The sequence below is a fragment of the Planococcus citri genome, chromosome 4 (genome assembly GCF_950023065.1).
Source record: "Planococcus citri chromosome 4, ihPlaCitr1.1, whole genome shotgun sequence".
Taxonomy (NCBI): domain Eukaryota; kingdom Metazoa; phylum Arthropoda; class Insecta; order Hemiptera; family Pseudococcidae; genus Planococcus; species Planococcus citri.
The window spans coordinates 33997650-34023356 of record NC_088680.1 but is presented as its reverse complement, the minus strand read 5'-3'; the positions used below and the strand labels follow the sequence as shown (position 1 = coordinate 34023356).

The 25707-nt window shown below is 35.5% G+C and overlaps 1 protein-coding gene across 1 annotated transcript in view; it reads left to right on the top strand.

The window, feature by feature from the left end:
- LOC135845766 (RNA polymerase II elongation factor Ell-like) overlaps positions 1 to 25707 on the top strand; it is a 41509-nt gene that overhangs the window by 3354 nt on the left and 12448 nt on the right. Inside the window, exons 2-4 of the mRNA XM_065364589.1 lie at positions 10123 to 10167; positions 20289 to 20428; positions 24951 to 25070. Coding sequence (XP_065220661.1) covers positions 10123 to 10167; positions 20289 to 20428; positions 24951 to 25070 — 305 coding nt within the window. The remainder of the gene's footprint in view (positions 1 to 10122; positions 10168 to 20288; positions 20429 to 24950; positions 25071 to 25707) is intronic.

Here is a 25707-nt window from a genome sequence, read left to right as displayed (position 1 = left end):
GTTTGAAAGGTAAAATTGCTTTCTAAAAGGAATTATAACGAGCATACATCAACGTATTTTTGTTGGAATTTGAAAGATGTCGATGTAAGAGACGTTTCTTTGCACAAATAAAAGAGAATCACAACCAAAACGTTTCCGATGCCATTTTATCAATTCATCCTTGCTCAGATCGTTTAAAAGGATCAGGAAAGATATTCGGATCACAGTTATCATTTCCTAGCAAAAGATAAAAGTCAGAGAATACTGATACCTGCCTAGAAAATTAGAAACGGTTGATTTAAAGAAAGGAAATTTGGAAAAATGGAAAATTGGATGTATTAAACAATTTCTGAATATTGTGGCAATTCTTTCAGCTAGATCCATTTTAACTGCTGTTTTGTGTTGCAGAATGCGCTGAAGGTTTTTTATACGTACTTATACAATTTACCGTTAGATAATTTTGCAATCAGCATAAAATTTTCTCGTTTTCTGATTACGTTTTGTAATACTTGATTCAAATATGATTGGCGTATTTATAAATTGAATCGGTGGTAACAGAAAGGGGCTAAGTCCATTTTCAGACTTTTCAGGAATAACAAAAAACTGATTTATTTGAAAATTAAAAAGTTTTGGTAAACATGCTTAAGGTCATTGAAAGAGGACCCCAAGACACAATTTTTAGCATTGTTTAGAAAAAAAAAATATTCACGTGCGCCGGCGCTGTTGCTGCCTAAACAAATGGGACTTAGACCCTTTCTGCACCCAATCGACAAAATTTCTTTTGAAATTGCTCGGGCACGAATGGGGCATGATTCTACATCTAAGTACATCATTTAGACTGCTATCTCGTTTAAATTGACCAAAAACCTCTTGAGGTATAAGACTTTTTGCCGAAGTTGTTAATTTTTTCATCATTTTTTAGTTCAGAGATTAACTTGAATTTCAAAAAATGGTCTTCTCAAAAATGTTAGTTATTTTTCAAGGAATTTAAAACATTTTACAAAAAAGTCATAAATGCGGATTTGCCCTTTTTCTGCGCCCAAATACCACTTTCCCGGCAGTTTTGCGGAAATCTGACATCACCAGTCGATCTGCCGTACTTTGAAACCCCTATATCCGTGAAAAGAAAAATTTCCAAAAATGTGACTTGGTCCCTTTCTGTTCCCAGTGTTCCCACTGATTCAATTATTCATTTCAGTTTTGGTATCCCTTATTTTTGAAATAGATCCATCAAAAGAAACTTGAATTTTTTTGGAGGGGGGAGGGGGGACGTCGTCGGATATAAAAATTCAAAAATTGTCGAACACGAAAATTACGAGTCATTAAATTTTTAAAACGATGGTTTTATACAAAAAATAAATTTTTTCAATTAATTTATGAAATGTCTTTTGAAAATTTCTAAAATAAAGTATTCCCTTCTTGGAAATTTTTGAAAGTTTGTTCCTACCGCAGAATTCTAATCAGTTCGAGTGAAGTGAGAGGGCAAGCTTTGAAAAATTGATAATTCAAGAAATAAAACAAGTCATTCTTGATGCGAGAAGTCGGTTTCGAAAATGTCCTTTTCCGCGTCTTCACGTGAGAGAAATTATAAAATTTAATTTAGCTCATATGTATTTCTCTTTTTATTTAGGCAGTTTCGTGAAAATGATACGAAATGAAAATTTTTGTGATCTATCATCAATTTTCAAGTCGTTTGTAGAGGACTAAAAGTGGTATTGAATTTCTATGGTACATAATGGGACGGCGGATGCAGAACCTCAATCTTGTACGTTTGGGTGGGGAGGGGAGGGGGTTGACCGAGGCTCTGCAGTCTGCACAGGTAATTGTAATTATCTATAGGGCTCAGAAATGACAAAAAACATTTGTTTTCTTTTTTTTTTCAAAAGTAACTGCACTTTGAAGATCTTTGGCTCATCTTTCTGTGCAGTTAGGGGGCTCAAAACTTTTCTGGGTAGTATGCTATGTTGAATTCGATACTTATTTTTTTCACTTGTAACGCTGTGTTTCCCCTAATTTTCCCACTGTTTGCAGTTTTGCTTTTTATTATTAATTTATTAGGTATTCGATTTCTATTAGATTAGACATTCTGAGCAAATGTTTTTTCATTCTTGATAATTTCCTATTTCGGAAATTCAGAAATAATTAATTTCCTGTCAAGTATAAGTACCAATACTTTCGAAATAAATTTTCATTGATTTGGCAAATTTTCAGTGGTTTTGAAAATTGGATGTTGAATTTCATCCGTCAGATTGCCTCATCGTCGAAAGGAACGATTTTTGAGGAAAAATAAGAATCTTACTGATGAAAGCAGTTCCGTCGAGTACCAATGTTGGCCCAGGGCAAAAAATCAAAAAATAAGAGCCTCGAGTGAAAACTTTTCTCCCCTCCCTCCTCCAAAGAAAGCATGTTTTTCTTTCAAAAATTGAAATTAAAAGTGAATTGTTCACAAAACACATTTTTCCGCATGTTTTCTCCCTTTGAAAAAGCCCCTCCTCCTAAAAAGTGTTACGATAATTTCGTTTTTAAAAAATTTTATTATAGAAGTGAAAACTTCATTTTTTGATGTTGAAGTTTTCATTTTCGAAAGTTCAGGTCTAGAAAAAAATTTTTCGCGAAAAACAATTTCTTTTAGTAGAAATTTTTTTTCTTTACTGGAGACTTTTTTTATTAGAAAAGTTTGATAGCGTTTGTTCTTTATTGAAATTTTCATTTTCCCTTCAAAAATGAAGTAAATTTTCAATTTCTCTCCTTCAAAAATAAAAGTTGCATTTTATTTCAAAAATGAAGTTTGTATTTTTTCTCCAAAAATTTAGTTTGCATGACTTGACTACTCTCTTCGAAAACAAAATGAAGTTTTCATTTTCTGTTCAAAAATGACGATTGCATTTCCTCTTCTAAAAATAAAGTTCACAATGTTTTTTAAAAACGTGCGCCCAGGTCCAATTTTTCCACTTCCCTCCCAATTGACGGTGGCACTGAATAAAAATGATGCAATTTTTCGTACGTGGAGTGTAATTAGTTTTAGATATAGGTATTAGGTACACGAATTTAGTTCTGGAATATTCTATCCTTTTAATTTAGTATGGACAAAATATATATATTCGTAAACGGTGTGTTTCATTGAAGTTCGAATTCTACGATTTATAAAGAAAGAAAATTCGCCTCTTCTCCCGTCTCCGACCACATCTACAAAGTGCAACCTTCTGTTCATCTGTGCCATGAAATCTTACAGTCATCTCTCGAACGAATATACCTACTCGCATTCATACCTTGTAGTAGTAAATTACCCAACCATCAACCAACAACGACAATATATTTCGAAGATCGAATCTGAGCGCACTGTAACAAGAGAGCTGCTTGCAGTATAGTGAGACAGACAGAGGCAGAGAAGCAGAAAAATACAAAAAAAAAAATGAAATCCATTCCGCCGCCAAAGGTATTGACATACTAAATTCCTCTATACGCGAATATGAGTGTATTTTTTTTATTGTCAAAACCACGGAAGTAATTTAATGGTATAATTTTTACCGCAAATTCACAAGTGCCAAGGTAGTCGAGTTATTTCCAAATGTGTATGGAGCAGAATATGCGGTTGCAATCCGGCTTTTGTCTGTATTGCAAATTAGAAGGTTGCATGGCACCATGAGATCATAAGATAGACGAGAGAGGACAGGAGTATAAGAGAGAAAGAGGGAGAGAATGATGTATGTGTGTGTGTATAATATAAATTTAATGCATTGCAATTTGCACTGCGCTATTGAGTGAAAGTTACGTCAAGTGTAACTTTTCCTATCTCTTTGTTGGCCGATCGAAACGAACAATTTCGTCGGCAATGATGTAATCGAGACGGTGAAAAAAAATTCGAGGGTTTGTTTCTCGCCGTCCGCGTCCGCCGTCGTCGTGGCCACGAATGCATTAATTATATAATCGAGTGGCTCAAAAGTACGAATTTTTTTTTTCTCAAGACAAAGGAAAAGAAAAATAGTGACGATATGGTAGGATTTCATAGGTACATATAATGTATACCTAAATCGTGACATTATATAGGCTAATTGACGTGATCATGCGAGTAGATTCGGTCCAAGTGTCAGATCTTAGATGTCCTTGTCCCTGCTGCAGGTATTATGGTATGGTATATGAGAAGAAGAAAAAAAGAAATGGAGGGGAGGTCGGAAATATTCGATGTAATTTTCTTTACCAATTTCGTGGCAATATTTGGTAGGTATTATGGATCCTGTTGAGCGGTCTGCATAATGAAGTGAATGGATTTAAAGAGCCGGGACGAGTGGTAGGGAGAATAGAGACGAGGGCGCGAAAGGCGGTTGCACATACGAAGCGTAAAGTGTTAATGTAACGCATATCAATGATGAAATAGTTAATGACTTGATAACCATTACATTATGAGTATACTTTTTCATCTATGTGCTTTTCGATGGTAATTGATGCATTCTGCGATTTTTACATTGCTGTTGAGTGTATTCGTTTGCTTCTATTCTACATCCATCCCTGTTCGTTTTCGCCTCAAAATTATTAATTACGAGTATCTTGTACCAGAAGTAAAAAATCTATTCTGTTTCACGATATCGCCTAAAGAAAGGAAATATTAACTCACCTCGTTATAATCGAAGCATCCGTACTGTACCGTCCGAGTCTTATACGGTCAAGGATGTGTATACTCCGTACACAGCTGATAGATTTGGAAAATTTTCAAAACCGCAGCCCTGCGAATTTTGTCGTCATCAGTGTGAATTTCGTCTGCGCTATTTGAACGCATCATCGAATGACCTTGACCGTGTAGCTTTGACTTAACTTTGCAAACATCTGTTTTACCATCGTAGGTGCCAACGAATTGGTAAAGCACTAATTCGGCTAATTAACTTGTAAGTGTCGTGAAACCGAACACGACGAATCGAGCCAGTGCTGAAGGTGGGCTCATCCCATGATTCATCAACAACGCAGCTATCTTGGCATTTTTTTCTCTTTTCTGGTAATTTTGCAAATGCAGCGTGACAATTTTTCTATTCAAATTGTACAGGGCCTGTCTTGTATAGAAATTGATGTTTTTTTTCTCTCTGAACAAAATAGCTTGGAAGATTATTAATTTGGTGTCCAGCTGATGAACTAAGAATAAAGTTTTGAAAAAAAAAGGTCGTTCAGTTGAGTCGATGACCAGAACCATGTTCTAAGAATAACTCAAAAAATTTCAAGATTTTATTGATAATTGATCTATTCGCGATTTTTTCTCGCCCAGAGTAGTATTCGATTTATTGATGAAAGATCCAGGAAATTGTATCTGTCAAACTTTGAAATTCTCGTTGACCTTTCATTTGCGCGGGAAAGTGAGGTCGAAAATGAACGTCGATTTAATTTGACCTATGTTAATTTCAGCTTTAAAAATTAATACCGGATTCCAGTCGTCTAGTTGAAGAAATTCCACATTATAAGTATAAAAATACGAGTAATAATGTGATACTCGCTCGTACAGCATTGCATGGGTCGTCAATCGGAAATGGACTATGTTATCTTGTTCTCCTCCCCTCCCCCCTCGCTGGATTCACCATTCCGAGTACATCTATGAATGGCCTAATGCAATGTGTACTATTTCTTCTTCGTTTTTTTTTGTGTTTTAATTAGATAGGTAACGATTCTGATGCGGTAGGATGTTGTTCAAGCTGGCTTTCCTTCTTCCCTTTCTCTTCTCTCTCTTCGCTGCGATTGATCCACTAATATTGTTAAAAGAGAGAAGTAGAAGAGTTGGGTTTCATTTCAATCATCTACTATTCAGTTTTACTAGTTTTACATTATTACTTTACTCGATCGTTTCTCTTTTTTGAACCAAGTTATTTTTTGAATTCTTATTTCTTTCCTGAGTTTCATACTTTTTCGCTTTGTGCACCAAATATTATGCAATACATAGAATATATTTATTTAATACTTACTCCTATAAAAACTTGATCGAATTCATTTTTCAAAAAAGAGAGAAGCGTTATTTTTGGATTTTTTTCATAAAAAATTCAAAATATTGAACACTTGGATTTTCTTATTAAGAAATCCATGTCTCATACACCGATTGCGATGATTTCTGAATTTCTTACTTTGAAATTACATGTTTTCGACTTTTCCTTCCATCTGCTAATTTATTTAAAGTTCGACAAATAAACTGGATTATACGATTGCATTAAATAGGTACCTAATCCGTTTTCTGTATAATTTGAATAAAATGACCGTTTTAATCGCTATACTATGGTTGAAACGAGATGTTATATAGGAGGGAAACATACACGTGTGGATTTTAATTATATAAAATACTTGATTTTTCTTTCAGCATCCATCCCGCCTTCTACGTTTTTATTGCATATTTAGATCAAGTGGCTTACCTTATCTCTATACCTATTACTCTTTAATCATCACGTTGGTAATGTTTTCAGGTTTTTTTCTTTATAAATTTTGCCAAACTTTCGGGTTTATTTTTAGAATTTGGAAGAATGATATTTCTAAAAGTGAGAGGCGATCTGTAGTGTATCATGAATTTTTCAAAAATCGAAGTAAATTCTACTTTACCTTTTCGCCATTTTGCTGATCTTTTGAAGTTTGCTGGGTCAGTTCGCACAATCTGTGAATTTATTTATTTTTCTTACTGGGAATAATAATCTGGAGAGAAGAGAGGGGCCACATTTTTAAACTTGGTGAATCTGTATAGTGAAAATGAGAAATTCAGCCATCTCAATTTATTAATACGAGTACAATTTTCAAAGTTGTATTTCGAGAATTTTTGGATATTTCTCTCGAGTTTTTGAAAGTGGCAATAACCACAAAAAATGTCCCCGAGGCGTTCCAAAATATTTCGTGTTTCAAAAATAATATCTTTCTACGAGTATATTTTAATATCCCTATCTTGATGCGAAACATTTGAGATGAAAAAATTTTCAAAACATAAATTTAGCCAAAAGTAAGTATTTTCTATCACTTTGTAGATCTCTAAAATGGATTTTGATGGTAATGGCCTAGATCGACGCAGAATTTCAAATATTATTTTTTGGAACTGGACCATTTTTGCAAAACAGGTTGGGTCGGGGCTAGAGCGAAAATATGTACGAATTTTTTCAAAAATTTCGAAAATGCCCTTTCTTTGAGGACAGTAGTTAAGGCGTGAACTGGCACCCAGGTTTTTTGGTACCTTCGCACCCGTACCTGGGTGCCAGTTCACGTCTTAACTACTGAGGACCCACATCTCTCCTCCAGAGGCACATATGGAGATGAAAAAATTTTTGAGTGACTTTCAGCTCAAAATGAGAATTTCCAATGAATTTTCTCAAAATTTCCAACGTTTTTTTTTTGCGATCCAACCGGTTCCTAATGTGCATATGAATGGAAAGATGCTCAAAAAAATGAACCTTATAAAGTCCTTTGATGCCTTCATTTTTTTTCATGCCTTGAACCCAACTGCATAAAGCCCACAGCAGAAACCCCAAACTTGATTCAACAAAATCCAAGCCCAAAATCTGAAACCAGTAATCCAAAAAAAATCGCTTGGGTGTGATGTTACGGTTCATGAGTTGACATTTTTTGAAGAAAATGGTAATCGAAAAGTCAAACAAGATTAGAAAAATAGATGAAAATCAATAGCAAATAATGCATTTCGAAAATATCGAATTAATTTCTCATCTGCTCAAACAGAAGTGTTTGTTTCGAAAGAGCTAGATCAATAAGTTATCAGTTTACATGTGTGTGTGTCTGTAAGTACAAAATATGTTATTCGAAAAAATGAAAAAATCCTACATAATAAGCTACACATGGTTGCTGTATATGAAGTGTACTATCGACGATGTGATCGCTTCGACGAAGATACGATTGGATACGAAAGAGGAGAGCGTGGTGGATGCTGTATTCATACTTCATACACATATCAGTTCAAAAGTACACAAAAATAATATATTAATACATTAATCGAAAAATGAAATGGACAAGACGTGTTCCAAGGTCATCAAGAAGTCGAAGTTAAAATCTTTTAAATATATTATGAAAATTAAATCGATGGCCCGTCTTTTTTCACTTTTTCACGTTCAAATTGATACAAATCTTGGGTTTCTTGAAATTTTTTGGAATACGATTTGCCGAGCAGATTTCTGAACTACGTGCATAAAAAGTGGAACATTTGGGAAAGGAGAGATAGAGAAATGCTGTAAGATAGATCAGGGCCTGTAGGTTAGGTATGTCGATATCGATCAATACTCGTATTACAGCGTGTATTTCGAAGATCAAGGTATTCTGATGTGTTTTTGCGACGACTTCATTAATGTACTTTTTTACGTAATGTGTTAGGTTACAGGTATACAAAGCTGTAGCCAAACTAGGTTTAAGAATATCTGAAGAAATGTGCTTCATTTTATAATAATTGTAAGCCCAATATGTAGTATCTCGTTGTACTTCTACTTATACTATACGACGAACCTGAGAGAACGAGAAATAAACCAGGAATTACCAATATCCTTGATAAAGCGACCGAACACGATATCCGGTTACCCCCTGAGACTGATTGTGAGCTTCTTGCATCGACGATGTGTGTCCTTTTCAGAAGTACCATGCATTAGAAAGAGAGAGATAGAGAGAAGACATGACGATGGTACTTGTCATCATTATCCATAGTGAGTCGATCATGAAGTCAAAAAATATACCTTCGTTTAGGTACATACTAGTGTTGTTTGTGTGTTTGCGAAATGGATAGACATTGTGTTAAGATTGAGACAGAGACAGCGAGAGGACGTTACAGACGGAGCGGGAGATTCGTGGAAAATACATCCGTAGCACGGTGTAATTTTTCATCAGCAGCGCGAGCGCGGCGGTGGTCGGTGGCGCGCGCCATCCGCGACGATTAAGTAAACACGATGGCCTTATTACGGATGATGGTTTTCGGACTGCGGCTACGGCTGCTGCTGTGTAGAGTATGTCTATGGTTATCTCTCTACTCTACTCGTCTTATGTGTTTGTCTGTTTGCTTGTTTGTGTTTGTTTGTGAACACGACGATGCGATACTCTGCTGTGTAGCCATAACCTATCGAACTTGGCCTTCAGTCGCGCTTCAGATGTCTCCCAGTCTCTCTTTTTTTCTTCTTGGTGTAGCCTACATCGTGTCCTATTCAGATGCAATACTGGTTGAATTCTCGCCATCGTCCTTAACATTTTCACTGCTTTACGATCGTGTTTTGTAATTGTACTAACCACCGCACCACTGATTGTCTTTCTTTCTCTTTCGCTCTCTTTGGCACTCTCTGCTACTTTGGTGTCTGGAACAGTGAAGTAAGAACGATTGCAAAGTACAGATTATATTATTATAACTGCAATGCCAATCTCGAGTATTATACTTTTTACTATGATGATGATGTTGATGATGATGGAGTGTCACAATAGCAAAAATTGTCCTCTGAGGGTGACAGGATCCCTGGGCAATTTCATTCTGCTCCATATCACGTTATTTGCGAGTGGAGCAACATAGGAAAAGAATTCCAACTTTCAAGCAGTAAGTTATAGGATTGACTTTGTCTCTACTACATACATCCTTACCTAAGTTGAGAGTGCTGGAATCTGCTGAACCAGTGCTCTAAAAATGGTCAATTTAAAACACCAAAGAATAGAATATGACGAGGGACGCTCTGTTTTTTGAATCAATGTTCATTTAATTTTTGGATATGACACTGACCTCTCAATGCCCCTCCGATCACAATTTTTGAAAAATGATAAAAATATGATGTGACATATCGATTCCTACTGAATCGAGGTCGCAGAATTCGAAAATTAACATATTTTTGACCCCTCGGTGTTGTGAAAAAAATAGGGTGTCGCGGAGGGCTCCTTATGCTATAATTTTCCCCCTCATATGAGCCTTGTGGCACTTTGAAGTGATGGGAGTGAGTACACCTAATTGTATCCCAATATTAAACAATAAAATTGCCACACCCTCAAGTGAGGATTGCAAACCGCCCCCCCAAAAAGGCTATAATTTTCAACTCCTCATAATTTTAGTTTGTTAATTTTGTGACTTTCAACACCATTTTTTGGATACCTTACCTTTGATCTCTTATCTCACGACCTTTTTTTTTTGTTTGCTACTGGTGATTTAACGTATAATTTTTTTGTCTGTTTCAGGATAAATGCAGAGTACCAATAATCGAATTCAATAAAGATGACGGGGTGAGTGTGCTTTTACTTCATTACTCGATCATTGATTACCCGAATGATTTTAAATCGAATTTATTACCCGATACATTATGATGTACTTCCGTACACCATCGTCATGGAATCATAATAGCCTCTCTTTCGTGTAAACGTTGAAAAAAAACCTGTATTTTATCGGAAGACCATAGCATATATAGACACGAAGAAGACGTCTGAGTACATCAAGCCGGTACACTGGTACAGCGATGATGGTGATTCTGCCGTATCTCTGGAGGTTTAATAACATTATAGAATGGAGTATATAGATAAACTAATATGTGGATTTTCTAATAAGCGCGCGACCCGAGCCCGAGCCAGAGCCAACGAACGTTAATAGAAAGGAGAGAATTTTTTAGATATTTTTTCCTCGTTAGTACAGTGAAAGAATGCTTTGGAGGAGTGATAAATTACCGCAGTGACCGTAATGCACGGTAGCGATGATGTAATACTACTTCCTGGAGCCTCACTCGGTACAAGTGTAAATTCTTTTCGCGAACGCAAGAATTTCAAGTAGAAGTGCTTAAGAGAATTGTCATCGACGCGACGCCGAGAAGTCCCTTATAATGATAAGACAATCGCAGGTCTGCGTTTAAAATTATAAGATCGTGTTTATTTTGTCGATACACTCTCCGGTCTACGGATTCGGATTGTGAAGTGTTTGAATCCGCCACAAGTATGAATTGTTGTTACGATGAATCGCTGATTGAGTTTTATGGCGATTATTCGTTCGGTTCGACGAATGGCCTCATTTTTATTCAGATGTGTGTGGTATTTCGTGGCAGTAGTCTTCGTATTTTTTTATTCGGGTCTCATTTTGTCAACTCTTGGGTGATCAATTGACCATTGTTCGATGAGAGGGTGTCTTAATAAATTTCTAAAACACGGTTGCTTCAAAGGTCGAGGGATCGTGGCTCTATCGTCTTTAAAATTGAAAAAAGGGCCTCAAATTTTGGAAAAAACGAAACCTAAAATTAACTTGAAAATTTTGTGGAAAAACTTTTTTAAAAACTGTTTTTTAATTTTAAATCCAAACTTTAAACCGGTTTGGCCCTGTAGGCTCATGGGGCTGAAATTTGCCCTTGAAACCAAATTTCGGAATTTTTGAACCCCTCCCTCAGAATTTTGAAACAACTTGAAATACAACAAAAACATATTTTAGAATATGGGGGGGGGGGGGGGTTGGAACCCAAAGGATGGAGCCTCCTGTAGAAATATTGCTTACTACACCACCTTACACAATGTTCATCAATAAAACCTTCTATGAAAGTAGCGTGAAAAAATGTTCAAAATAAAAGTATGTAAGCCTTGATATGTTCATGAAAAAAATGATCCAAAACTCCAAAATTTCAAAACATACCACAAAGAGACTCCATCATTTATAGGCAAGTTTTTGAAAGAAAAGGGGACAGGGGAAGGGCACTTATGAAAAATTTTCCAAACAATTGGCTTTTATAAAAATTTACTGCCAATTACAAGTTCGAAATAACATTGAATTACCTATCGTTGAAATGTGGAAGTGTTTCTAGGCCAGAGGTCAATCCAATTTCATGAAATTGCTGAGCAATTTGATGTTTAGTTTTAATATGTAGGTATGTAATTTACTTGAGTTTAATAACCAACTGAGTAATGGAAAAGATGAATTATCAATGACTCGTTTCTATAGTAATAAAAAGGAAAAGGAAAATGCAGTTTTTCTATGAATAAATTACTTCAGAAATTGAAAATCGATAATTAACAAAATTCATCTGTAATCTTTTGCTGACAAAATGAAATTTTTTCAAAATCAAAAGTAAGCTATCAGTTTATTAAAAAAACATCCAAATTCAAGAAATCGTTTTTCTCGCGAGAAATGTATAGTCATTTTTGTATTGCACTTTAAAAATTTACATTTTGATGTTTGAAAATTTTATGAACTCAGAAGTATGTCTTCGATTCGAAAATTTATTTCATTTAAATAATAATAAAATCAGAAATTATTTTTTGTGATTTTAATCATTCAAATTTGCAAATATTAGCATTTCCAGAGTTTGTATTGTTCATAAAGGTCATGAACTTTATTCAAAAAGCATAATTCAAACAAAAAAAATTGAAATTCGAATCTACTCGAGCTCTACAAAAACATCTCTTTGTTTAGTTTGAAAATTCTCAAGATGAAAGTTTTTTATAATTTGTCAGAAAAAATTGTAAACTTATTCAGCAACTAATTTTTTTCTGGGTAAAATAATCCTAGCTCGGTATAGAATTTGTGCATTTCCTTTTTTGTACTGAAGGTGTATTTTCGAAGAGGAAGAGCAGGCTGAAAAAATCTTGCATTTCGTTGTGAAAACTTTGATAAGCAACCTGTTGAATTTTTTTCATCAAAATGTACTCGAGTCTGAAAAATTAAAATTGTATGCTAAAGCTACGTGCTACTACATTTTTTTGTTGGTTTTCATGCTTCTAATCTATGATAATGTGACTATTCAACTGTCCCCTTCTCCACAATTTCCTTTGAACAGCATCCGTAAAAATGATGATCGTTAATTTTTACAAAACGTTATCCAATTTTTTTTTTTTTTTGTAAAAAATGAATAAAAGGATTTTATAATAACATGTACCGTTGGTCAATAGCATTTTATGATAAAAAATTATGATAAGTATGATGAAAACTGTAAAATTGAAGCATTGGTAGGTAACTGTAAACCATTTGTGATAAAAAAAAAAATGTAAATGGAATTTTTCTGATTATATGTAGAAGAGTCAGCAAAAGTGTATTAAAACGTCACAAACAAATAAGACAATGAAGACATAAGAAGCCATCGATGAGTTACAAATCTGTATGATTTGATGAAATTAGTCGAGGAAGAAATGTTTAATTTTTTTTCTGATAAAACAATATCACATTCGCAGTATTGCCGGCAAATGTGATTTTTTAATATTTTTAAGTGACCATTGTTTCGTTAAATTGATTGTTGAAAGTACCTACTTCTTCGAGTACACATCTGGAAAGAGCAGGACAGGGAAGAAAATAAACAGCAGTATCAGCAATTTCAAGATATCGTTATCGAACATTTTTTTTACATTCGATACAAAGTTGACCATTTTGAAGTACTTGGTATATTTCACAACGAGATGTGATTCTTGACAAGAGTGAGGTTTGTGGCCTGAGCGAAAAGGGTGACAAGATGAACAATAACTCGTTGCTCCTTAGTTAGAAAAATGTGTTTTTGAAAGGTCGATATTCCGCAAAATTATTATCAGTTTCAGCAGGAAAACACGAAAGGAAAAACGATAGAGAAATTTTTTATTAATGAATCAACAAAACGTTCGTTTGAAATTACAGTACTTGATTTTGTCATCATATCTAAATACTCGTATACATTTTTTCCCCGATAATTTTCCCTACAGTAGTACCTACTTTTTCTGCAGGTTTGCTTATTTTTAGAGAGAGAGAGGTATCCATGCACGTTCGTAGGTGGCAGAAAGAAAAAAGAGAGTGGTGTGGTGTGAGTTTTTGGCAGTTTTACATTGTAATCTGATATACATCTATAATTAATTTTAATTCCAGACCATCTGTTTTCATACATGATTTTAAGCTGAAAGAAGACACAATTTGTGAGTTTCGAGTAATTCAGCTGTTTTGGTTTAGTTTCCTAATTGTTGTTTCTTTCGTATTTAAAAATTATCTATTACGGACGTTCTCGATTTCTTTCAAATGGAAAAAAAAAGTGTCATCTAAAACAAATCAGCGCCAAACAATGTGGTTCTTGGTGATAAGGTGGGTGGAAGGCACTGGCAGGAAAGAACAAAAAGGTAGTCGTGTGCGAGATGTAGAGCAGCATGGCACATACTGAGAGGGATGCAGAATATACGCAAGAGTAGGAGAAAGAGATGGAAGAGGGCGAAGCAACGAGACACTGAATTAGAAAGTACTACCTTGACCTCGTTAAATAGCACAATTTCGCCCTGTAATTAGCTAGTTGTGCGTCGAGTATCCAATACAGACCTTGAAAATAGCATCATTCCCTATTTCATTTGACTACAAAAATTGTTTTCATTCTGTGGGAAAAATTATGTCCTAGCCTAAAAATTTTACGTCAAGTTTGGATTTGTTCGTTGCAAGCGTAGGTATTATCTTCGCAGCTGAAAAATTCTATTTCCTTCCAAAAATAAACTATACAGTACGACTCGACTACGGGACGGGTATTCGATAAGAAGCGCACATGATAACCGCACGCGTCGCTGTGACGATGCGAATCAACCGTAACAATGTGTACAATTTATCCGTTCAACACCGCAAACTGTTATCCTCTATCGATAGACGATTATAGAATTTGATGGTTTTTTCTTATCTTTTTTGCCTTCTTTGGTAATTATTTATGTAGCAGTGCAATCAACTTACGATATGAACTGGCGAGATGATTCCAAAGGTTTCGCAAAACAGGTACCAGTCAGCCGATTGTTTTCTGAACTTGGGTATTTTTATTTTTGTACCTATTGGTCGTTTTTCTTATTTTCAATTCAACGACGAGCAATATTAGGTAGTCTCTATCTGGGTAAATACCCGAACTTGTAATACGCTTCCTATTTTATGTCTATCGTTTTACTTTTACACGTTGTTATTCTATGTGACTGGTTATCACCGACATAACCATGTTTTACACTTTTTCGTGCACTTATCGCTTCCTGAGTGTAAGGTAACATTAACCTTGAAAAGAAAACTGCTAGGAATACTCGTAAGTCGTAAGTCAAAATTATTATGGCGCGATAACTTTTTTCGTCCGTGTTGTTTCGGCGTTTTGAAAGAAAGAAATGAGAAAAGAAGAAATGGACATGGACAAAAAACAATCTAAATGCGTATTGCTCTAATTAATTGCGCTTTGTCTTTTACTTAATCATTTATCACACTTGTACTTATACTATACCGTAGGAAGGTGGATCGGATGATTTTGGTCAAATTTAACGAAGACCTTCATTTTGAGTTGAAAGTCACTCAGAAGAGAATTTTAGACCAGGAGGTGTTCTTGGAAGGGAGAAATGGATTCACCAACAGGGGAAATTTTTTTAAAAATCGTGGTTTTTCTCGCTGTAGACCTTACCCAACCTGTTCGGAAAAAATAGTATTTGAGATTCTGCATTCTGGGGTTCTATGTACTTAGAGGTTGAAAGTTTACAAATTATTGTTTATTTTGCATTTATCATCCTGAAACATAGAAAGATATCATTTCTGTATAAAACAAAGGAAATATTTTGTTGGTCATTATTTTCAATTTAAAAAAATCTAGAGAAACAGTCGAAAATTTCTCAATTCTTTTCGCTTTTGTGAAATTTGCAATAAAATAACCAAAAAATTAGAACCACTGTGTTGCAAAAAAAAATTTCTCCTGTTTCAAAAATGGTATCTTTCTACGTGTTGGCGTAATTAATGCAAAATATTTAAGAAGAAAATATTTAAAAAAAAAAAACGAATTTACCCTAAAATAAGCGATTTGCAAATTTTCAATCGCTCATTGGAACCATAAAAGAAGTCTTGGATTTCGATGAAAGTGGACCAGGTCGACGTGGAATCTCAAATATGTACTATCTTTTGGAATTGGAAGTTTTCCCCAGAACAGGTAGGTAGGGGCTAGAACGAAAAAAACCATGATTTTTTTGAAAATGTCCCCTCTTTGAAGATTCACATCTTTTTTGCGAGGGAACCTCTTGAGCTAAATTTTTTTTGGGTGACTTTCAACTAAAAATGAAGGTTTAGACTGAATTTGGTCTAAATTTACCCACATTTTTTTAGCAATTTACCTTACTATAAATAACAAGATTGTAATTTGGGTTTTGATACGATACCCCCGCAGGGCCCACAAGAGCCAATGCGGGCCCGGGGCAAGTATCATGTTGAGCCTCATTTCTAAAGCAGAAGCTATATTGAAGTTTTTGAAGGGGGGGAGGTGTAGACTGAAAATTTGTCCACTGGTGTGGGTGAAAATTTTCTACAGGGTGTTCCAGAATAACCTTTCACATTTGTTTTTCTTATTACTCTGAGAGAAAAATGTTTACAAAAATTCTTTTACAACCAAAATGAAGTAGAAACATGCCGTTTTTAGACCGTATATTTGAGTTTCCATTAAAAATTAAGTTTTAGAAATTTTTCCATCGAGATATTTTCCATCATTTTTGACACATTCAACCAAACATTTTTTCGAATTATTGAACACTTCTCTTCCAATCAGTCTCGACTCACGATTAATATTACCTAGAAGATGTTTTAGAGTCCTAGATTCATCCTGATACACTTTTGACTTGAGGTAACTCCATAAAAAAAATCATAGGCGGAAAAATCAGGGGATCGAGGTGGCCTTTAAATTTCTGTGTTCAACAAAATTATTCAATGACCAAAGTGCTCACGCGCTAAACATATTGTGATGGTCTCTGAATGATAGGTAGCTCCAACATGTTGAAACCAAGTAAGTAACTCTATATTATCGTCTGCCTTTCAGTTCAGGAACAACAAACTTGTTCAACATTTTGCCTTACCCCTCACCGTTACTGTTTCATTAAACACACATGGTCCCACTACACCAACTTTAGCCACGCCCAACCAAACAGTCAACTTGACGGAGTGTAGAGGTTTCTCGAGTAGTAACAACTGATTCTCTGTACACTTGAAGCGCACATTCTGTATATTCACTTCACTGTTTAGATAAAAATGAGCTTTGTTACTGATGAGTAAAGAGTAAAGGGGTCCAGGAGTCTTTATTTTTAAAAAAGACCTTCACAGTAAAAGTATACTGTACAGCCATCTACTTCTCCAGGGCAAAAAATAACTTTTGAAACATAATTCGGCATGCTTTGGCTACCTAGAACCGCCTTTACCATTCCCCTAGCTCCACTTGAACACAGATCAGTGGTTACCAAAATGTGAAAGGTTATTCTGGAACACCCTGTATGTATTTTTTTGCCAATTGATATAATATTTATGTCTTATGAAAATGTTTATTTATTTATTTTTTTAATTTTTGAAAGTCTCAAATGTGAAATTTGTTTATTCCAGAAGGAGGGTTTTTGAAAATTTTTGTTTCAAAATGCCTAAAAACCAATTTCTTTTAATGCGAGGAGGTTTTTTTGGCTTTTAAAATAAATTATGTTTTTTTGGAAGGAAGTTGATTTTTAAAAAGAAGACAGAACAGCCCAAGCGAGGGCGAAAGCTCTTAGAAATTTATATTTCGAGAGGCATAAGAACGATTTTTTTTGTGAAGAGATTATTTTTTGGTTTTAAAACATGTTTTTTTAAAAAAAATTTCCATCTAGATCTTGAAAAGGAAAAGAAAACAAGCCCGAGCGAAGCGAGGGTAAAAGCTTTTGAAAATTTGTGTTTCGAGAAGTAAAAAATACTGTGTTTCTTTCATCATAAGCCCTTATTTTGCGGGACCCTTGAAAAGGCGCGGGGTTGCCCCCTCTCCTCGACGACCCTGTACCTCCGTGAGGGGTGATTTGTCACAATGATGATGATGATGATGCATTTTGCCAGTAAAATTTTATTGTTCTTGTGTATCAGTTCGAATTCTATGTTAAATTCTATCACAGCGATTAATAAAAATGCAGTTTCCTTGTACTATTCAAAACTTCGATGACTCACTCTCTTATAATGTACATTATCATCATTGGTTAGGAGAAGGTATGTACTGACTTATGTATCATTTAAGGAAATCCATGTGATTTCACGTGTGAAAGATGCTTTTCAAGTTGTGTACTTGAACTTACCCGGCGTAAATGTGAACTCTCGAATTACATTGTATTCAACTTTGATCAATACATACTTGCTTGATAATCGATCTGTCTTGCCCTACAACTTTTATTAAATAACGTGGGAAAAATCAAGGTTGTTGAACTCACTTAAGAGATAACGAAAAATCTTACTACGTTTTGGGGAAAACGTTCGTCAAAATGGTCTGCTATACACAAATACGTAAGTAAGTATATACTCGTATTATAATTATGAAAAATAATTTTCTCAGAAAACACCAGTTGAGATAGTTCTTTTTATTTTCATGGAAAAAAATTCATTTTTGAATATTATTGATTGATCTTGAATGGAAAACATGATATAATTATTTGCATTTTGAATTTTTTATTGCCATCAAGATCAACTTTTGAAATTTGATTTTATCAATTTTTGCGCTTTCGCTGTCTGCACAAACTTCCTCCATTTTATTCAGGATAAAAAAATTTTTAATTGAAAATATTGAGAACATTTTTCTTGTGAGATGCCGAAATGTTAAAAAATAGGATTGAAATTCTGTATGTAAATTTCTCCTTCGTGGGTTCTAAAAAAATGAGGAGGAGGGGATTGGCAAAATTTTTAGTTGATACAGTTTCATAGCTAATTTTTATCAACTGGACCTTTCATTTTCGTTTGCATCTTGAAATTTATCTGATACTGAACACTTACTTTCAAAGTGAGCGATGACTTTCAATTTTTTTCAAGTACGAGTATCACGTCCCAATTTTGTAGTCCAACTTCTCGCATGAGAATTTTTGAAATTTATTCATTATCATTGGCTATATGTGAATGAATCGAAAGTGATATGAAATGTCTATAATCTGTGAAACTATTCGCATCTCTGCTATGGATTTAACATTTCTGAACTTTAAATTGCTCTTTTCTGATCCAGAGAGCTGTCGTTGCTGATTTTCAAAGGCTTTTCAATCTTATAGCCTAGGTTTTCATCGCAATCTTTTTTATCCCTTCAAAAAAGAAATATTAGACCACTGAAACGGTCTGTACTCGACTATCAAACGTAGTTAAAGGTACTTCTTAATAGTTTGAACGTAGATGGTGTATGTATTCTTAATATAATGGTTCAGACGAATTGGAAAACAATAGAAATGTTTATTTATCCATTGAAGAGATGGTTTTTATGGTGTTTCACGCGGCGAGTCGAGAGTGCGAATAACGATTTCGAGGCATTCTTTCGGATGATTGAGAAATTTCTCCAGCTTCATTGTATTTTTATTAAAAGTACTTACCTCCTCGACTCGACTAGTACGTGTTATAGTACACATGTGTGTTCAGTTGTTCGTCACCATTCATTTCGGCATGCTTAGTGCTCACTGTTCATAGTGTTGGGCGCTGCAGCCTGCAGAAACCCTCCCGGAGTGTGATAAGTCGAACGTTAATTTAATTCAGAGAGTCAGTTGGGTTTTTTTGTTGTACGTATTTGTATGTACTTGGGCAGAGTGCTCAGTAATCTCGATAGCGTTGACCTTTGCATGATTTATATCAGAGTGTGTTGGGTAGGCCATCGAAGCCTTGATCATTCAGTAACGATTTTTTCACAGTCGAGGTGCATATGAGTCAACGAGTGCCTATGTACGATATTCGCGCTTTTATCTGCTCCTTCGCTATTCACAGAGGCATACGGGTGGTTTGGCATACGAATCTGTGTATATGTAGTAGATACGTCACGAATTGTCTCATGTATTCAAATATGTAACATTAGAAAAATTCATATAGATAGACAGACGTGCGTAGACAGATCAGACATAGAGAGCTGGCGATATACTCGTATAGCTCAGTCCGAATATGTTAAGACTGCCTTCTGCGATGATATGCGATGTGATGTCTCAATACTTGAAAATGCCACCAAGATTGGTATGGTACGATAGAGGTGGTTGAGGGCCCGGCATCGGCACGCGTTCGTGGTCATTACGTAATCGTGTGTAGTGTACTGTACTCGCACCATGCACAGCTTCATCCTGCCTGCCGAAATGAAACTCTTCATCTACAATAATAATACAAGATACACAATATCATGGAATCATGACTAATATAATTTGAACTATAAATAACGCGTACACACTCACACATATACGTGGTTAACAAACGACTACATTTTTACACCGTATTAAAATGTGACCAGCAAACGAGATGAGATGATTATTCGCGAGCAGTTGTTTATTTTTATATTAGATGATGATGCTTTTTGTTATACTATATACCGTAGACATTAGATGTGCGCTATCCCATCCCATATTGCTATTCAGTAGGTCTACTGTACTATAAGTCGTGACGATTAATTTTACGATATATTTATTAGTTTTTTTTTTCTTTTCACGTGTTGCAGAGAATATTTATTCCAACGAGCTCCAAAGGTTCCATAGAATCAGATAAATGTATGGCCCAATTTAAATTTAACGTCGATAGCAATGTTGCGATGCAAGGTCAACAAGGGCGTTTCGAATGTATTCAACATAAACGCGGAAGGTAATATGAAATTTATTAAACGTTGTTAGTATTTTTATTTCACTATACCTATAATAATACCATACTCGAGTACACCATTCATAATAAAATGAGCGCTTTCGATTTCGTAAATATTCTTTAAAAAAATATCTATATATAACCATCCTATTCCCGCCATCGTCGACCACCAATCGATGATCAAGCGATCACGAGAACCGCGTACGTGGTAGCAACGCCGCGCCGCGTCGCGTCGCGCCGCTGTGGCGATTTTTATGCAATAGCCAACGATGCAGCAGCGACTCGCTATGACTGGCCGACAGGTAAAAGCAAACGTGTTCTGGAACCAGTGGTACCGAGCACGCCCAATATATGCAAGTTCAAATAGCAAATACGTGATTGGAGTCTCGTCGTGAGGAAATTTTTCATCGTTCATTTTTTCACTCAGATCGACTGTAAAATTTGAGGAGAATTGTTTCCATTGGACGAGATTCAGAGTGGATGGTTTATCACTCCATTTGAATCAATTTTTAAATTTCAATTGTTCGCCTCACAGTGTTCAGTCGAATTCTAATTGATGATTGGACGTAACATTTTTACCAACTTCTTCTGCAGAAACACTTCTAGGGTGCGTAAGTGAATTGAAAAAATGCTTGGAAAATATTCAGAAAACTCAAGTGGATGCTATCAGTGGTCATATTTCTTGCAAAAGAAGGATTGGAAACCGCCCCCAAACGATGGTTTCTGGTCCACCTTTTCAAGATGAAAAAAATATATTCTCTTACTTCTGGAATAGGCAAAATATTTTTTTGGTCATTTTTGTCAATTTCAAAATATTATAAAAAATAGCCAAAAACTTCTCAATTTTTTGATTTTTTGAAATTGTTAATCGATTGATCAAAAAATAGGTATGTTTTGATATTAGTAACTCTCCTGTTGGTGCATACTGGTCAAAAATTCCAGAAGGTAGGTATTTTTGGCCCACCCCGGTCTAAAGTACTGAATTGCTTAAGCAGGGTGTCTTAACTGTCTAACGGTCATGAAAGTCATTGAATTTTGGTTGGTGGTCGTGAAAGTCATGAATTTTGCTCGAAACACATTCAACAATTTTTCAAAAAGCCCATAAAATGGAAAAAAATCAAAAAATCAAAAATTGTTCAAAAAATCAGAAAAATTAAAAAACTTGAAGTACCTTCTCACTTGTCTATTGGACTTCATATTCGTGTTCGGGGTGTTCGACTCATATGGAAACGACACCAATATTATGAAAATACTCAACTTTTGATATACATAGTAAAAATTGAGATGGGGGCAGAGGCACTGGAGGGGTGTGGATGAGGGTAACATAAAATTGGACGTCATATTCGTGTTTGGGGGGTTCGATTCATTGATGTGGAAACGACACCTCATTTACCAAAAACAATAATTTATACCAGAATCCCTTTTTACCCCCTCTGTAAATTTTTTCAATTTTTGACCACGGAAAAATATGGAGGGAGGGGAGGGGGTGAACATTTTTGTGAGGATACCTCTTATGGATGCTTACAACATACCAAAAAATTAAAAAAATCTGTTCACATGGGGCTGAGAAAATAATTTTTATTGTAATTTCAGAAAAGGGGGGGTCTGAAACTTTCCTGACGGAAAGTGCTCAAGGGTACCCAGCTGCCCACTTTTCATGCAAATACCAACCCTGAAGCTCTCGGGGGCAAAGTCACCCTACTTATATCCACCTATAGCCAAAAAAAAAATTTCCTCGCAGTTTCAAGTTATTCAATTTTTTGGAGTGAGGGGGGGTATTTTTATACGGTAAAATTGTGAAAAATTGCTCATGAAAAAGTCATGATTTTTTTCTGGGAATTTCTTTAGACACCCTGTTAACTGAAATGTAAATTTTGAGAACAAGGTAGCTGAATCGATGATACTGAAAGGTTGATCCACCCGGGAACCAATGAGGAGCTGTATTGGCACTTCCATCTGCTAACTCGGGACCCTCGTTGGTTTCCACTTGCGAAGTTGCGCACGCACACCTGCCTAACTAAATCGCACGGATTTTACTCGTCGGTTTGGATACTTGCACCCATGCTGGTCATCTGTACACATAGATTAAAGATGGAAGTCTATTTTTTTTTTGTCAATGTCCAGTTCATAAATTAGTGTTGGAATTGATGTCATAAACGATTGAATATCAAAAAGTTCACTTGTACTGCAGACTTGGCATATATCGTTGATTTTTTGGAAGGTCGTCAGCATTGCATTAGGACTTTCATCTCAAATTTGGTTTCTGCATTTGATGCACTAATGGTATAGGAACAGGAACATTCTAAGTATGTAGGTCTTGGATTTTGAAGACAGAAGTCGATGCAGAATCTGTAATAAGTACTCTATCTTTTGGAACATTGGGCATTTCCCCCAGAATATGTAGGGTGAGAGGAAGGGGGGAGAAAGAGCGAAAAGCCCAAGATTTTTTCAAAAATGCTTCCTCTTCGAGGACCCATATCTTTTCTCCAGGTGCACCTCTAGAGCTGACGATTTTTTCTGGATGACTTTGAACTCAAAATGAAGCTCTCCACTGAATTTGATCGAAATATATCTGCATTTTTTTCGCGATTCACCTCATTATAATGGATTGTGATTTGGTTTTTAGTGGTTGGAGAACGAAGAGGGAATAACGCGACTTCCATTCAGAGGGATTCACGCGGTTTTTAATTAGAAAGTCATTATCATCGCATTGAACTAGGCTGGATCATTCTTCTAATTTGTTCCATCTTCTACGTCTGTATCGAGTTGATTGCGAAACCAACTAACATCGTAGCGCTACCATCTGAATTTAGGAACCACTAAATGCAGTAGTTATATTAGTTGAGTTTTACTTGAAATTTACAAAATGTATACGCGAACAAGTTGCAATTCAGTAAACATCGCTAATCGAATTATTCTGCCCTTGTTACAAAATAACGTCAAGTATGAGAAGAAAAAAATAGATTAATGACAATAATGTACGCAGGTAATAATGATGCGCGTTCAAAATTTACCAAAAAAAAAGTAACGTACGTCATTCGTTTTAACTTGTTTACAGATCGTACGTGCCTATATAATGTGTGCGAACAATTGGTATAATATTTGTGTGATAGCCATTTTCAAATGATTGATAGAATTACCAAAATGATTACATTTTTGTGCGAATTACACGAGGTTTGAAAAACTCATCGAGTACCTAGTTTTTCGAATTGCGTTTTTGAAAAAATTGAACAGTTGCGTTTGAATATGCATTATGTACAAATAGAGTAAAATTGGTAGGTAGGTAATGTTCGTCAATTTTTTCTCAATTTTTATGAAAATTTCCACCTAGCATTTTTTGTAATGGTAATAATGAATGAAATATTTAAAAAAATTGGTAGTCAATTTTGGATGGGAGAGGGTGAGGGAGATGGAAAAAAAGTTGATGATGTTATCAACCGATGCTTTGACGAAAATGTTTTCCATACTTTGACCAACCTACTTGCAAAGTATTCTTGGACAATTTTTCTCTAGATTTTCCAAGGTAATTTTGTCAAAATTACGACGGACATCCTGGTCATTAAGATGATCAAACTGTTGCAAATGATCGCCCACAGTATCTCCTTCCTGATGGAATGTTTGGCATCAGCTGTCTTGAAATTTGTCGTAAATCCTGAGCCCTTTACTCGCTATCATCCTTCTAGTATGTAAGCTGCGTTTTCGAGTCCTTTACGCAGAGAAGATGGAATTCTCCAATAATGGTCACATTCTGCGAAGCTCCGGCGAACATCTCAATTTAGTCTCTCTAATCTTAGGCAGGCGTCGATATGGCATAAGTATCACACATGATACCGACTGGCCGCATCACCCTATATATGCGGTTACGCTTCGGCCATGTATTTATATAGGTAGGTACATACTTCGTCTGCGTATGTAGTGTACGCGATACTCAGAAGAAACCACTTTCAAGTATCTAAACGCCGCTTCGTGCCGTCGTTCCACTTAACTGATAGAAATTACCTTTTGTTAGGTAATGATGTCATCGCGAAAGCGAAATGTACGATATTACCGGTTTATCGCTGCCGAATGAACCAAGTTTACTACCCACTGGATCGAATTTATTCGACGATGTTTTCTTAATAACCTTCGCAGTAGATGATTTGTAATTAACAAGTTGTTTACCGCCATTAGAGATACAAATATATATTTTTTTGCAAGTTTTCCCCCTTTTTTTTTCTCTCTTCAATGCTCGATCTGATTTTATTATGCTGTAAGTTGTGCTTATAATGTTCGTATCCAGATTTATCTGGTATTACTCTGTAGAGCCTATAAATGATACGTTTAGAGTGCTCACCTCTCTAAGTTTGGAAAGAAAAATGAAATATTACTGATGTAGATTCATATGTAAGACATGGAGCATAATTTTGTACCACCTGCGATTTACCTATCTAACTCTAGTGTATCAATCTTAATTATAATTATCACGCTTGAATCGCAAATTTGGCTGAACCAATCTTAAATTTTTGTTTACTCTTTTATGTTTCAGCAAGCATTTAATCAAATTTGGGCAATTGAAGCATAGACTGTGGATTCACGCTAACGAAGATGTATTCGAAAAGACTAAAAATAGAATGGCCGCCATAGAATTAGAACAGAGAAGGAATTGGTAAATATGCTCTTTTCCATTCAATTTACATGCATTTCGATTGTTTCTTCGGATGACGAGTATTTTCACCTCATAGCCACCACTTTTATGTATCTAGTGCGGTACCTGTCTTAGTCATCTCTCCGTGAATAGTGCGTTGAACAGTTGAACTCCCTGGCAGATCAGAAAACAGTAAAATAGTCGCATATGAAAAGAGTCTAGGCATTTAACAGTATTCAAGTCGATTGGCATGTACTTCTGTCACATTTTTCTCCGCTGTTTTGAAAAATGAACAAAAAACCTCGAAACAATACCCACTACTCGGTAACTGTACAACACTAGAAGGAAACTTTTTCCTAGAAGTATCTTTACTAATGGATCTGAAATTCTGAAAGAAGGATAAATTCGAGGAAATCTGTTACACGTCAAATTCGAAGTACCCGTGTTTAGTGTGATTGTTTATGCAGCCAGTCCAGAATGTTTTTTACATAGATAGGTATCTCTTTTCTATATGCAATAGTGCTTTGGTGTGAAGATTGTACATTGTAGCGATCGCAACATTGCTAGGATTTGTATTTCTGTCTGTACCTTGCCTTATATTTAGTCTTTGGTTGTACATAGAATGATGTCCCGGTAGTTGTAAGAACGCTGGTTGGGT